Genomic DNA, 16,091 nt, shown 5'->3' on the forward strand with positions numbered 1-16,091 from the left:
CAAACCATTGATTTCAGAAGCCAGATAATGTATCTACAAACCAAAACAAAACCTTCACATGCTTTGTATTCATTACAACTTGCACCTCATGCCAGGCCTGTGAAAGTGATGAATGAAGCTTTCAGTCACAGGATGAGACCAGAACTGCCTACAGAGGGCCAGCTCACACTGCAGCACCTTTCCAGAACAGAGATCACAGCAGCGAACCAGGCTGCAAGCCTCCCACCAGCCCCTTCTGGACACAGCTCTCTGCAAGCCACAAACAGAACCACGAGCAGTGAGAGAGGGTTGCAAGGATTGCTCTTGGCCAGCAGGTTAGTGATCTGCTGTAGGGATCTATTGTGTTATTTGTAGAGGACTGATTCAGAAGTGTTTTCTGCTTGTTTCCAAAATCCCTCAGTATGAGGGTCCAAGAACATTTCAAGTGGAGTAACAGCTGAACAAACCAATAAGCCTTTAGAACAGCTGCTTAGGTGTTGTGTAGGAAAGAACTTACAGTTCAAGTTCTTGGCCTCATTTAATACTCCAAATATTCAATTCCATTTATTAAAAATCCCAGTGCCACTAGGAAAGTAGGAGAATTAACCTTTTTAGAGGCATTTTTCCATCAAAAGGCAGCTAACAGATTTATTTGCTACTCAAGGATTCACTAAACAAAACAAGCTAATCAGCACTAAAATACCACTCACCATTTATTTACCACCACCTTTTGCAGCAGAGACCATTTTAGAATGCAGACCCAACTGCGATTTGATCACTCCTGACATGAAGTGCTTTAATGTTACCATGTTTTACATAGCAGTTTGAAAAAGGAGCTCACTGTGTCATGACTGAATGCTTAAGACATCTTTAAAGCTGCTTTTATGAAGCGTATCTCCTTGCTAGAGCTGCTCTCTTTCAGTAACTACTACAACCACCATTTACCTTTGTAGCCTCAGAAGTTGATATGGCTTCTAATATTGCCTTGAAATTCAAAAACCTTTTTATAACATTTAAACCCAATCTGAAAGACTTTTACAGAGTCGTCCTTCGCAATTCTCTCCCCAGGCATCAACAGAGACAGAACAGTCATTTGGTGCCTGTAAGAAATACTTTCAATTCAAAATCCACACAAATACAATGTATACAAAAAGATAATAAATATTTATTACATTTACAGCATGTGTATATAGGACAGAGGTAAAAACCTGAGACACGCCCAGATATTTCAATTCATTATTATTTGTTTAATGACCGAGCTGGTCAGTACGTTTATGGGATATCTGTAGGTACTTTCAAGAGTTCCTCTACTTCTTCTTGTAAAGCTTCAGCTTTTTCAGTCAGCAGCATCTGTGAAAGCAATCAGATAATGAGGGAATTAAGACAATCACTTGCTATACTGTTAGGAAAGGAAAATTGGTATTTAATCCAAGTTTGTATCTTGTCTTGAAAAATGAAACTAAACAATGCTGTTGCTCACAGGACTGCAGCACTCCAAGGACTAATATCTTATGTATTATGCCAAGACCTTGAACTGTTTACTGTTCCAGATCAGCAACCAGAACATTTCTGGTCTTTGCTTCTCCAATGAAGAGAACTCTTTACTAACACATTCATCCCGAGAAACAAAATTGGTTTAAGTAGTTTCTATTTGCCAATCATTCAAGTGCATTGAGGGCTGTAGTCACTGAATTCACTCCCCTTGTAATCATCTTAGCTAAATAACATGGTTAAGAAAATGAATTCACTGGATTAATACTGATCACTCTTGCCATTGCAAATATTCACAAATACCTTTATTTCTAAACCGAATCTTCCACTTTCTTTTAATGTTATTCGAATATTCACTTTTGAAACTGTGAACTCCTCAGGTAGTTTCTTTTAACATTCCTGCTTACCTTAGCAGACGAAACCATTTGCTTGGCTTGACGTCGTGACAAATGCTCAATCGTCTTCACCAGAGTTTCTGGATTTGCATTAGCTACATGTGCTAAAGTTTTGTACCCTGCGTTATAAAGCTGTTTAGCTCGTGCCTGCAAGCCAAAAATTGCGTTATATTGTTGTACGAGGCAGTAAGAATCCTCAGTCCTAATCTCTGCAACCATCTCAAAACATTTATACGTGTATTTTTAATACTGATCCAGGCTCCCTTTGATTCACCTTGCACAAAGCTCTAAATTAGCAGGCAACTGCAGTGTTTTCACCGTTGCTGCAGCAGCAACCAGAAGGAGAACATGGCCGGCTCCAGCTCACATTTCCCCAACAGTCCCTGATACCCCAGACTGCTGTGAAGTACGATCCCAAATGTGGAATAAAAAACTAGCCTGGTCTTCCAGACTTCAGTGATAATAACATTTAGCATAAAAGTTTGCCTTTGTCCAAGATAGGTTTACTTACCTCTAGAACCCCTGCTACCTCCATGAGAGGAATGAGCTCTGTCTTAACACAGTATGTCAAGCGCTTGGTAAGTTCTGTCAGCAGGGCTTTATAAACCCAAAACTCCTCCAGCTCCTGCAGAGGCAAAGACAATTAAAAGTCAAACCAAAAGACAGTAAAAAAGTCACTGAAGAAAGACAGCAGGAAAGTGATTCTTGTTCGTAATTCTTCCAGCTTGTTGCAGAGTTGCATTTGTCACTCCTCAGCTAAGTCTGGGACAGTTCTGAAGGATGAAGAATGCATTATTTCAATGGAGAAAGAAACAAAGAACTAACCAAGGCAGCTCTTTTCTCACAGTGACATTATACAACCAGAAAGGCTCATCTCACAAAAACAAGCTCATAATTTTCCATCAACTGCATTTTATGACTGATCAATGACCTCTTAGAGTAGGTATTCTTGCATTTTCTGTCCACCAAACTTACCGTTAACACAAGAAATATGCACCATCATACTGACATGCTTATCTTGACAATGTATGGTTACACACAGGAGAGGTGAAATGCAATGTATCCCTTAAGTTTAACGTAACAGAAGATAATTCCAACTTCTGCAAAACCAACCAAGAGAAGATACCAAGAGATATTTAACACTACCTCACAGAAATGAAGAACACACGAGGCAAATGAGGCAGCAGATGTAAGGAGATTCTGCACATAACCTCGGGACATGTTGAATTTCTCTGAGACGCTCCATATGTTGGTCTCTTTCAGTAGGGCATAGAGGACAAATGACAGGTAGAGCCTGTTCACAACAGCACTGTCCACATTCTAGGAATAAAACAAATTAGAACTCAGTAGCAATCCCTGAGAAGTTCACAATTTCCTTCTCATTCTTCAAGGATTAAATCTTTACATCCCTGTTCCTTCACATCTCTAAAGCAGGTACATGTTAGACCCGAACACATTAAACATTCTGAAACAAGATGAGGTAAAAAAGTTAAGGTGTAAAAGAACAGTAATAATTAAATACTTTCAAGAAAGTTAATCCAGCATTTCTGAACAGTCAAATTCCAAGACTACACTGTTGTCTTAGGCATAAGAAATCTCCAGCCTACCTTTCTGATGGCTTGACCAGAAGCCTTTTTTGCAATAAAGCTCTCAGGTACTCCCACCATATCTGCTACTTTATGCTCTGCCGAACTCAGCTGGTTGAACTAAAGGAAGATTGATTACACTCAAAATCATTTCTACATAACAACTAATTAGAAATTAAATGTTACAAATCAGAACAGCTGCAGACAATGTATGTAATAGTATATTTAGCTCTACAAAGTAATTCACATCAGATATGTTTAATACGCATACCACCTGCATACACAGCTTTATTATGAAGGTGCACACAGCATCACATTTCTCACCTCATTTGGTAATGAAGGTCAGTCTATATATAAAATTCAAGATGAATCAGTTAAAAACCCTGGAGAACTACCACTACCCATCAAATTGTTGAGTACCACGCTTTAACAACCCCAGTTATACAAAGGTTAGTGCCATTATGCTCCTGTTTCTCACAAAGTGAACAAAATATCAATGCACAAGACAAATTAGGCTCCTGAGGTAAAGAAAAGCACTTTTGCCCTGTGACTGAAAACATTTAGCATCTTTACCTTTTCATCAAAACATTGTACTAATTACATTCTGTATGTATAAACACACTCAAAGCCCACTAAGCAGCATTAGTAAATGCCTTGATCAATGTTTGAAATACAAATCTCACCTGCCTCAAGTATAGCATCCAGTCTGGGCTGCAGTTGGAAACCATGTCATATGGAGTAGCCAGATAGACAAGATGAAGACTGCTCTCAAGAACCAGCCCTTCCAAGCCTTTCCTCAGCTCTTTGTAAAGAAGATTGCAGTACGACACATCTATAGACCCTAAAACAAGCATACAATGCTCAGCAATTTTAGGTAGGCACACAGAGTTTAGTGCATCAGATTCTCACATGCAGTCATCATTTTGCTTTTCCAGAAAAGTTTGTTGGCAGTGCAGTCTTAATCCAAGAGAAAAGTGCAGCCCAAATAATCATTGTCATCTATCATTACTGGTAAAAAGAAACTGCAATAAGTCTGCGATTGCTGATTTCCACATACGTTTTGTGTTGCTTTTGGAACATTTGAATTATCTTCTTTTGAAGAAACTCTTGTAAGATTTACAGATTGAAGCTATCTCTCAGTTTCATACAAATGCTTTCCTTGTCCTACATCTTTATGCTATGAGATGAAAAAAACCATACTTTCTGGTATACTTTTTACATTAGATTTGGACCACGTGTAAAATTACTTCCTTTCCCCATCAGTCTCCTTGTAGGCTAAAAAAAATAACATTACTCACAATACCTACTCGTAAAAATGAGACTGCAATTTTCATTACAAACACTAAAGCAAATTAAGTCATTAATTTTAATACAGCTCTCTTTTGAGTCTTCTTGTGATTCATGTTCAAATTCATACCCATAACATTTCAGTCACACAATGCTTACTCATACTTAATTTCAGTCCAACACATTATTTAGTAACTAAACTAGCACTGGGCAGGCTTTTTTTCAAAGCTTTTCAAAGAGAAGAGAGAAAACCACATTGAACTGAGGTACAGCTGAAATTAAAGTGTTTGTTGAAGAATAAAATCAATCTTACCTTTATATGTAGCTTTACCCAATAGTGTGATTGTTAGTGGACTTGCAGAATTCTGATCCTTCTCCATTATTTTTCCTTTTAAGAGTCCCTTTTCTATTAGATTTTGTAGCTCATCTCTAACGATCTCCGAGAGGCTCTTCTCTTTCAACAGCAGCTGCTGCTGGACACCCAGCAATGTATGGCACATAAAACTGTACACTTCCTCTTGGGTAACTGCAATCTGTATAAGATTTGGAAGTGATTAGCATTGCTCAAATGTGTCATGCATAAAAGAGCATGCTATTCAAAACAATTACTCAGACTATCATTTAAGTTGTTTATAGAGAGATAAATGACGAATAGAATAGACAGCTGATCATAGATCTGATGGGACAGCATGTACACTTGTTTATTATCCTGGCTATTCTATTATGTTAATTTGTTTAGACTGTTACTAGCTTTTATACTCAGAGTCTAGTATCAGAAATGGAAGTATTAAGACACTGGAGAAGGCAGACAGAACTTGGGCCTTGTCCACGCTGGAAAAGCATCACATTGTGTCATTACTTTTTAAGTGAGAAAGATACTAGTCACAGTTTTGCACTCATCTGAAGGGAAGCTGTGCTGATATTAGCTAAGTTGGTTTTCCTACAGAATCAAGCAATACAATATTTATTGCATCCCCCAAACACTTTAACTCTCATAATACTTAACCAATACCTTTAATCCAACCAGTGATAGCAACAGGTACTGCATTCCCTTGGTGAGCTCTGGCAGAAGATTGCTGTAACAATTCTCCAAAGGACTGGTTATTAAATCTCGAACCTAAAAGGTCCCAAGAAATATATTGGTAGATAAAAGTATTTATGTAATAGTTTTAAAATGTTCTGAAGTATGGATACTTGTGATTCTGCTTATGAACACAGTATGCGTAAGCATCTAGCACTCATAGCTAATGGTGAAAACAATCCATGCATGACCAAAGCAATTAACAGGTATTACACAAGTCAATTACTTCAAACAAATTCCACAGAAATTATGCTAAGGAGCTCATCTACTCCTCTTTATCTCACCAGCTTAATCCAATGACTTAAACCAGCAACAGCTTCATAAAAGTTACCAAATGTTTGTCTTTTTCCTGCACTATGAGAATACTTTCACCAGCATTGTCAATACCAGCTCGACCAGCTCTGCCAATCATTTGTTTATATTGATTCTTCTTCAGGAACTCACTAGCAACATAAGGAGCTCTTAAAATCACCCTGTAAAACAAAAAAGAATCATTAGCAAGCTGTGCTTCATATTAAATTACTATAGCTGTAATATCTTAAAAATGCTTCATGCTTTGCAACTAAGCTAACCAAAATTAAGCATACTTGTTTCAAAACAAGTGTTTAACAAAACAACATTCAACGACTTCAAGTTTGAACCACAATCCATTTTAATTACTCATCAAACACAAACAACGTTGACCCTGAGTCAGCAATGCTAAAAACAGACCACATTCCTCTGTTAGAGAAATAAAGTTATCTCCCCTCAGATGTGTTAATCAAATGCATACACACAAATCTGGATTCTTAGTCTTTGGTCTTAAAGACGACGGCAAGACATGCCATCAATACCGGTGTAACAGGTGCTTCTCATAAAATATATTTAAACATCACCTTCTAAAATAATTATTTTAGGATTTAAATGTTATTCTTGTGAAAGCATTTAAAAAGCATCATCACCTGCTCATTATTACTGAATACTGAAGAAATCTCACAGTGTAGTAAAAATTCCTTCATCCATTCAGGAAAGCGTTCCTCAGCCATGCATTCTGAGAGACTTAATACCAATACATTTTTCTTAGGTGATAACTTTACAGTTTTAATTCTGTTCTAAGCTCAGTGTGTTAAATTACTTCCTCCTGAAATTTCCAAGTATCAGCTGAAAGATACTTATTAGAGCTGTGATGTTTCCAATTTAAGGTTTATTATTATTATTTACAGTGCAAGAATGAAACAATGTAACATATCTGTTAACTAACCTTCTGGCTGGCAGGTTGACTCCAGCAGCTAACGTAGCTGTGCAAGCAAGAAGGCACAGGACACCTCTAGAATATGCTTCTTCTATACTCTTTCTTTCATCATTTGTAAGGCCACTATGGTGATAGGCAACACCAAAAGGAATTGTTTGCCTCAGAACAGGACAGATGCTTCCATTTCCAATATCCTTTAGGTTCTTAATTAGATCCTGTTTCTCTTTCTCCCTGTGAGCTCTGAATTCTCTTTAGAGCAAAAAACATTGCTTCAGACTTTGATCAATTAATAATCACTTTACAAAAATTAAGGCAGACATAGCTTCTATATTTCTGTTCATTATCCATTCCTGTAACTAAATGTGAGTTTGGATAAAGATTTGTTTTTGACAACTTTAAAATAGTGATACACAAGTAGAGACTGAAGTCACCCACAAGTGATTTCTTTTTTGTTGTTAAGAAACAAGGGTACAGAAGGCATCAAATATTGATTACGTGTATAAGGCACATTGAAGACAAGTGGGAAGGTCAATATCAGCTTATAGCGAAGCTTATAAACATGAAAATTGGTTCCAAGATTGGTGGCAGGGAAATTTGAATAATCAATGTAATTTCTTGCTAGACTATAACTATATCAAATCAGACTTTTATCCAGTCAAACAAATCTCAATTTCTTTTGTACATGCAGCTCAGTACAGTGTTTACATCCTTTAAGCAGAGGATACTTCATACTTCCATGTTCAACTAATGACATACGTGACCAAATATACAGGGCTATAGAGAAAATGTCTTTAAGTAGCTTGTGGAGATAAGTGCCAATAAGACAAGGTTAACTGCTTCTAATATACATTTATCATGCTTTTAAAATTTATTCTCTATCAGATTTGCTGAGCAAAGTTTATAAAACAGTTTACTAATAAGCCTTGAGCAGTTTTCTGTAATATATCCAATTAACAGCTTCACATAATTCTGTACATTCAAAGCACACTTCACCCAGAAAAGCCACTACCATAATAGTTAAGATAAATCCCAAGTTCTAGCCAATAATTCCATATATAATAATAATAATTAAATAACAAAACAGGAGATAAAACATACTTGTTCAGATACTTGCAAACCATTGTAGCCACATTTTCACAATTCTTTTTAGTGGGACAAAAGATTAGGCAGGAATATTTTGGAATAACTTCAGTAACCAGTGCAACGATGTGGTCAGGATCTGCTTTCTCCAGACTACTAGAATACTATCAACAGATTGACAAACATCATTTTTTAAAGGTAGCATTTAATTCTTAAACTCAGCAAGTAAACTTTAAATTTAATTCTTAAACTCGGTACCTGCGCTCTGCCTTCACAGGTCATTCATTTGCATTAAGGTGACTTAAAAAACAAGAATGTGGGATGAACTTCTCCCAACCAAGTGCTTTACAGTTTACCAAAAGATTCAGCTCAGTATAGCTATATAAAAATCAAATACTTTTCTTCCTCCTCCTTAGTATCTTTACTATCACAGCAGCAATGGTGCTTGTGCTAGTTGCAGTATGCCATCACCCACCACTCTTAACACTGAAGTGAATCCAAATAAGTGAGTCATAAGCTTATAACAATGAACATATGTTCTATTATTTAAGAGCAAAAAACAGCTCTTAAATATCCAAAGAGTTGAAGCAGTTAGTTCCCTGGAATTTTCAAGCCCACTTGAATGGGAGAATACTGAAAAGAAACAAGCCTCACCTACTTTAAGAGCAATATGAACATTAAAATACAGTTAAACATCTGATATTTAAAGGACCTTTTTCTCCCCGTTTGCTACTGTTTTTGCTATATGCATTACAAGTCAACTATGTAATTTCTTCTGTGAAAGCACTGCAAAGGCATCAGTGAATAATGATGTTTTATAATCATAGTTCAAAGAAACTTGGATCTTACCTTGAAATTAAGGAGACGTGAAAAAGTAAAGCCATTTTCTGCTTTGCTGTCTACCTCGTAAATTGAATCTCTTATCTTTATGTATTCCTTTAACTCTACCTAGATTGATTTAAGCCAGAAACAATAGTCAAATTACCAAGATGAAGCCATTATTGATATGTAGCTGCTTTTATTGAGCATCATGCTTCACTTAGATACATGCATGCACTTTTAAAAAATAGGTCTAATTATCTGCTCTGACAAAACAAATGTCTAATTAGCTACGAATACGCATCACTGCTCTTAAACAGTTCTCATGACTGAAGACCACCAGCTCAGATTCCAAGCGCATTACACAAACAGTAATGATTTATCACTAGTTCAGATAATGTAAGGACTTATGATGTATATACCACGGAAAAAGCTTTTGTTGGTACAATTGCAAGCCTTAGCACGCACATTGGTTTAATTTTTAAAACATTGGGAAAGTAAACACACAGCCCATGTTGAAGGTCTGAACAGGGCTGTTATAACTTCAAAGTTTCTGGCATGTTCATGTAAGGCTTTTCTATCCTTGATAATTCTGTGATTCTGTGAAACAACGACTGTTCTACAGTATTTTGTGTACATACCGGTCTGAAATTTTTAGTATAATACTCTGCTTGCAGGAACTTTTGCAGGTCTCCAACATTATTTAAAGTTGCACTCATCCCAACAATATGTGTATTTTCTGTAAAACACAAGTTGAAATGAGTTTATTTCCATGGTCACCATTTAAAACACTTTGCTCAGTATTTAATTCTTAAGCCAAGACAATACAGATCTAGAAATCAAAGCCAAGACTTCTCTCTACAGATGATCATAAAACAGTATTTTAGAGACTGACTTACTACTAGTGTAAAGAATTTTTGCAAGAGTCATTTCCAGCGTCGCTCCACGACTTCCCTCACCAATCATATGCAACTGCAGACCAGAGGAGAAAGCAACCAAGTGTTATTACTGGGCTACAAATATTCCCACAAATACTACAGTTTATTTCTAAGTAATTTTGAGTTGAGTGTCTGTCAAGATTCCATCTAGAGTTCCACTTGGTAAAATGACTCACTAAGCTTCTTCCCTAAGTACTGCCTTAATTAATACGTATTTAAGAACCATAGGACAAAAGATCCAAGAATACAAGCAGCTCAAATTTGCATCCATTTCATTATATCACAAGTGTCAAGGAAATAGGATCCCTTGCAATGGCATGGAGATGAAGCAACATAAACTTACCTTGTTCAACTTATTGCTAAGAAACACTTGTTACAGAACCTAAACAAATCTTTTCTTAACAGGCAGGTGCCACCAGAAAAAGCCTAACTTATTTATTAAACCGTTTCACATTTAGAGGAGTTGTGCTTAAAAAAGGTCAGCCTGGAGCATTCCAAGAGTTGAACATCCAATTTTACATGTTACACATGTGACTCAATCCCATAATTAACCTTTAGCAATACAACTTGGTTACATTACTAAAAAGCAGAGCAACAGGTAATTCTCAATGAAATGTGACTTCATTTTCTCTTCAGTAGACCAGCCCCAAAATCCCAGGATACCAAATTCGGACACACAACACATATATGCAAAACCACATGTCAGACAACTCAATATCACTTTCTAATTTTTATTACTTTATAGAGTCAAAGAAACAGTTAATTTACAATTAACCACGAACACGGTAGACATTGTGGTTGCAATGGTAACAGGAGGACGGTTGGATGATCTTGTAGGTCCTTTCCAACCTTGTGATTCTCTATGTTAACACAGTCTACTGTGACAGAATATTTCAGTTGATGAATAAAAATAACATTCAACACAATGGGCATTGGTTGCAGTTGAGTTTTCTGCTCCCAAAGTACCAATGCAGTAACAAAGTTACTATTACTATAATACTATTACTATTTGTGACACAATAAGTCCAGGAAACTAAACCAATGAAACAAACTAAAGCTATTTATGGAGAATCCTGTGACCTACCTCATCTACTACAACTAGACCGAGGTCATCAATCCTATCTGTTTCAATCAAAGAATTCACAAGAGCGTGTCCTTTTTCTATGGTAGCAATATAAAGTGATTTTTTTATTCTTCTCTTGATGGGTGGAAATCTTCCCTTACTTCCCGCATATTCTTCAACCAGGAAACCTAATTCTATCCCAAAGCTTGATAAAGCCCAAACCTGTAAAAACAAAGAACAAACAAACAAAATCCAATATCAGTTGGTATTTCAGACCCGTCTTAACTACTCAACCACACATGTAGCCTGTCCACACCTAAATCAACTGCATATGGAAAGCAAAACATCAACTATGACTGCTTTCCACAGCTGAAAAGCAAAAGTGTTCACAAACTTTATTGAGAGTGGTTTAACTTTTCTCTAACTTCACTGTGATCTAGTCAGAGTAGCATCTGTCTTTATTACAATAGTACTCTGCTACAAGGGTTGACAGCAAGACACTGTGTAAGAGCAAAAATACAGGTGACACTGCAGAATGCCATCATTTCAAGAACCTGCCCATTTATATCTATCTATCTATCTATCTATCTATCTATCTATCTATCTATCTATCTATCTATCTATCTATATCTTCTTATAGCATACTGACATGATAACAACAGTATTTTCTTAGAATAAAACTGAGTCTCAGCACAGAGCTTAAAAGCAAAGCAACTTGTTTCCCAAAATGCTTTTAATGGAAAAATACTGTTAGCTAATGTTACTGCTAAAGCCAGTCACATAACAAGGCACATTGCAGAACATGCACAATACCAGGAATTTTCAGACCTTTTCTTGGACAATGGCAACATAGGGCAGGATCATCAGAACATCCTTCTGCCTGCAGAGTAATTCTTGGAGGATTAAGATTTCAGCAACAAGTGTTTTTCCACCACTAGTTGGTAACGAGTAAATCAAATTCTTCCTCTGCTGGAGGGATTTTAATGTTAAGCAATCATGCTGCCATTCTGTAAAATTAAAGAAGAATTACTGACAATCCTTTTTAAGGGTACGTTCATCCCCCATAAGGCTCTTTGCCTTGCTGTGTAAAACCCACCAATTTGGCAATCAGGAGCTTTCTTCAGTTAAGTACTACAAGCCTCCCCATTTTCTTAGATATCACACAAAAAAGGATTCCTGTAAGCTACACCATCCTCCTCCACACCGCTGAAAAACAATTCTCTTCTGACATAGCTATTATTACCTTAACTTTCTTATCCTTCCTCCTCTGGAGATCCAACATGACTTCGGCTCTTCCCTCAAATGCAACAGGTAGCATTACATCATCCCACTTTTACACTTGGAAATATTCTAATTTTAATATCTGGCTTGTGCAATGGGCAATAAGTCAACCATAAACAGGTAATTTTACATCACAATAGAATAAACAGAAAATACTTCATTTATACTACAATAATTTGCTTCCAAGTAGCCATAACTTGTATTACCATAAAGTGTTTCAATCCCCCGAAATTGCCTGAGGAGATGCTGAACTTTGCTGGGTAATCCATAAAATGGGCCTATATCAAAAGACAATGATCCGATTGTTTCTCTAGCAACAGAGATCTCTTCAGATAAAATAGCTTCTTTAAGCTGCTTGGTCTTTGAGACCTTTGGAGTCTGGGCTTTGGCATTTCCAGTCATTGCATTTTTCAGATGATCTTTAAGACTCACACTTTTACACGAATCAGACTTAGAGCCTTCAGAAGGTTTTGTGCTTTTGTTCTTACATTCAGAGTCAGGACATGGAGATGACATACTCCGGGTTTTGTCCAAGGAGGAATTATTGCACTTATCCATCATTTCTGTGCCTGCAGATCTTCGTGAACAAGAAGAAAGCTCACCCATTTGCTCCAAATACAACAGTTGTGATGAAGGCAATTCATCAAAAACAGAGTCACTGAGCTCTTCATTGGTGTCTCTGGAGTCATTTTCACTCACTTGGAAGCCATGATATCCATCCACTTTATGTATGCTACTATCTTCTGTAGTGTGCAAGTTACCTTGCTTGTTTTGGTCCATATCTGACTGAAGATTCCCATGTGCAAACTCTCCAGCTGCATTCACATCCATGCCTTCATCCTGGGGGTGCTGCTGTTGTGCATCAAGAACTCGAGCCAGTAAAGAATCACTCTCCTGGAAGCTGTCGTAGTCACCAAACATATCCTCCTCACTATCATCGTTACACTGCAGAAACAGAACAACAAGAGGATTAACATTGTGAGGAAACAAGCTAGAAAAGCCTTAGCAACTGAAGCATAAACCTCCGTACCGGTGTCTCGGCCGGGGCCCCCTCACCGCCAGCGCTGCGTCTCTTGAGAGCTACCGGCGAGCAGGCGGCCCCGGGCCGCACCGGCGGGTGGCTCCGTTTACGAGCGGAGCTGATGCGGCTCCTCCTCCGCACGGCGAGAACGGGCTGAGCCATGAGGAGGAGCCGGGCGGCATCAGAGCGGTACCGTCACCGCGGCCATGGCGGAGGATACAGACACGAGCAGCTTCAACTCCAAGCTGCTGCCTGAAGAAGCGCAAGCCGCAGCCCCATTGGGCAGCGGATGGTATCTCCGGTTGGCTGAAGGGCGCGGGGGGAAGTTGTGCGCAGGGAGAGACGGGAACGGTCAAGATGGCGGCGCTGGCTGTGGCTGGTGCTGGGCTGTGCTGCAGGCGGGTGCCGGGTGAGCGAGCTGTGCATTGCTCCTTTGCTGTGTGCTTCTGTGGTGGCTTTATGCTGCCCTGTCCAACTGCTGCTGACGGTGTTGTTTCTCTGCTGTGTAGCCTTGGCGTGGGGGAGGCCTTGTCGTCTTCAGCATCAGCAGGCAGAGGCCCAGTCTGACTTGGTAAGGGTTCCTTTCTCGTTCCGCGGTGTATTGTGCCTTCTTCGTGGTAACTATACATAGGTTCTTGATATCAGTAGGTGAGCTGGCCAAACAACAAGCAATAGAAACTAAAGTAGTACCCTGTGCTATGCCTGCTGCTCTCGTGATTAAAAGATATGTTGCTGTGTAGGTGACTGTGCTCATTGCTACTTCTCACTGTTTCTGGAATCAACTATTAAGTGTTAATAAGTGCCCTGAATAAGGCGTGGTCTGCTTCTATGAATGTACCTTTTCCATGCTGTTTTAAAATAGCTCACACCTGAAAAAAATATTATTTTCTTCCAAAATGCAGAATAGTTTAAATTAGAGAGGACCTTACAGCCTACCTGTCCCTAACCCTTTGCCATGGGTAGGGTTACTCCCTACTAGCTTAGGCTGCCCAGGATCCCATCTAATCTGGTCCTAAATACCTCCAGAGATGAGGCAGCCTAAGCGAGGCCCTTACTGCCCTCTTAAGTGAAGGTTTTCTGCATTACATGTAATCTAAGTCTCCCCTGCTTTTGTTTTATGTCCTTTTGCTTGTCTTGCTTCTATTAGATCATATAAAAAGTCAGTCTCGTTGTTTGCTCCTTTCAAGTGCTGGAAGGCTGTAGTGAGGTCACCCTAGAGCCCTCTCCAGACTAAACAACTAACTTCCCCAAGCCCTCTTTGTAGGAGAGGGGCTCCTTTTGCTTTGAAGGCAGTTTGTTTCCCTGAGGGTCTGTGTGAAATTGAGTGCAAGCTGACTGTATTCTTGCAACTTAAAACATTTTAGCTGTTGTCTACTTACAGCCTATAGAAATGGAGAATCCATATAAAGAGCCTCCTAAAAAGTGTATCTTATGTGGAATACATGTGGACTACAAGAACGTGCAGGTGAGTGCCTTGAAAATATATGTTTATGTGAAATAAATTGGTCTATCGTGTTCAAGGGCTTGGGAGCAGAAGTCTGAAGCAATACTGAATGATTAATACCAATGTGTAGAGGATTTAAAAACTAAAGTAGTGTGTGTTTACTGGTAAGTCTAGTTATGTAACTAGTTACTTCAGATCTCTAGGCCTATTAGATAAAATGCTCATTTCTAGTTCTACTTTTATTTAGCTTAAATGATAGGGTATGTGGAAGGTTCAGTAAGAAACAGATCCAAATATGGGAAAGTTAATGCTTCTTTTACAAAGCAACCCTTATAGTCTTGTCTTTGCTTTCTAATAGCTTCTATCCCAGTTTGTTTCTCCATACACTGGCCGCGTTTATGGCAGGCATATAACAGGTATGTGGAATACTACTTACTGTTTAACATTGATGTCTTCTAGAGTCTAGTTCACCTATCAGGTACATTTACAGAGCTGGATGTTACTAGTTGTGCACATCTTGAAGTGTTCATGTTAACTAATAGCCTTCATCCAGAAATGAGATGAGTAATCACTTTTTAATCTTAACTGTAAAGAAGTATGTAAGTGTGCATACCTTTTTGTAAGAAGGCTTTGACAAAGCCAGAGCAATTTGTCACTAATAAAGCTTCTTCCTTCTTAAACATTATCAGTGAATTATGGTTGAAACCAGGAAGCTAAAAAAAATGACTTGTTTGTTTAGGCTTGTGTGATAAGAAGCAGAAAGAAATTTCAAAAGCCGTAAAAAGAGCTCATATATTTGGTAAGTATTGTTATACTTCAGAGTATTTGGTAAGTTACACTTATCCTTTATTTTAAAAAAATCCTCCATTTTATTTCCCTACAGGATTTATGCCAGTTATGTTTAAGAACCCAGCATTTCTCACAGACCCCAAGATTTGTAATGTTAAGTATTGAGAATAACATACTGTAAAGAAATCAGAATAAAAGTGTCATGCTTAATAGTTCTCTATTGGTGTGAGTAGCTGGAACAGTTTTTTGGCTCAAAGCTTGTTCAGTGGCACCTATCTGAGATGTAACCTGCTCAGCAAGCTTTTGTGGTTAATGATCATGATGATTGCAGCGGTAAGAAATACTGGTGGGTGACCAGGAGAAACCCTTTTCAGCTGTTGCTGACTTATGGGGCTCATCTCTGAGAAGAGGACAACCATGCAGTCACTGTGCATACCTAGCAGCCCACTGTGTGACAACTATGTGATCAACTGCTGATTACCCAATAGGAGGGGGATGTGCTATGGATGTGCTGTTGCCCTGATGAGCAAAATATATGTACCCCTGACATCTAAAGGAAGTCCTGATGAACGACGCAGATGTGCCCAACAGTCCCTGGCAACCACA

General features: G+C 38.3%; 2 protein-coding genes across 5 annotated transcripts; one reads left to right on the forward strand and one right to left on the reverse strand.

The window, feature by feature from the left end:
• Window positions 1-1,122: 1,122 nt before the first annotated feature.
• Window positions 1,123-13,439, reverse strand: HELQ (helicase, POLQ like). Of its 4 annotated transcripts, none has more exons than XM_015861610.2 (18): window positions 13,262-13,439; window positions 12,438-13,176; window positions 11,779-11,957; window positions 10,972-11,172; window positions 9,849-9,921; window positions 9,591-9,688; window positions 8,980-9,078; window positions 8,149-8,294; window positions 7,060-7,299; window positions 6,151-6,292; window positions 5,751-5,855; window positions 5,052-5,271; window positions 4,135-4,292; window positions 3,473-3,571; window positions 3,012-3,185; window positions 2,377-2,490; window positions 1,878-2,012; window positions 1,123-1,329 (listed from the first exon to the last, which is right to left on the reverse strand). In XM_015861610.2, exons 1-18 carry the CDS (start codon window positions 13,412-13,414, stop codon window positions 1,252-1,254), a joined length of 3,153 nt encoding a protein of 1,050 aa, XP_015717096.1. In that variant the 5' UTR covers window positions 13,415-13,439; the 3' UTR covers window positions 1,123-1,251. The 4 variants fall into 4 exon arrangements, 3 of the variants coding, with proteins under 3 accessions (XP_015717096.1, XP_015717097.1, XP_015717098.1); XM_015861611.2 differs by having other exon boundaries at window positions 13,288-13,403; XR_001554991.2 differs by having other exon boundaries at window positions 1,261-1,329; window positions 4,139-4,292.
• On the forward strand, window positions 13,241-15,705 carry MRPS18C (mitochondrial ribosomal protein S18C). Its single transcript, XM_015861626.2, has 6 exons — window positions 13,241-13,661; window positions 13,762-13,823; window positions 14,634-14,717; window positions 15,055-15,112; window positions 15,436-15,495; window positions 15,580-15,705. Exons 1-6 carry the CDS (start codon window positions 13,610-13,612, stop codon window positions 15,648-15,650), a joined length of 387 nt encoding a protein of 128 aa, XP_015717112.1. The 5' UTR covers window positions 13,241-13,609; the 3' UTR covers window positions 15,651-15,705.
• Window positions 15,706-16,091: the final 386 nt, after the last annotated feature.

This window comes from Coturnix japonica, chromosome 4, assembly GCF_001577835.2.
Source record: "Coturnix japonica isolate 7356 chromosome 4, Coturnix japonica 2.1, whole genome shotgun sequence".
Taxonomy (NCBI): Eukaryota; Metazoa; Chordata; class Aves; order Galliformes; family Phasianidae; genus Coturnix; species Coturnix japonica.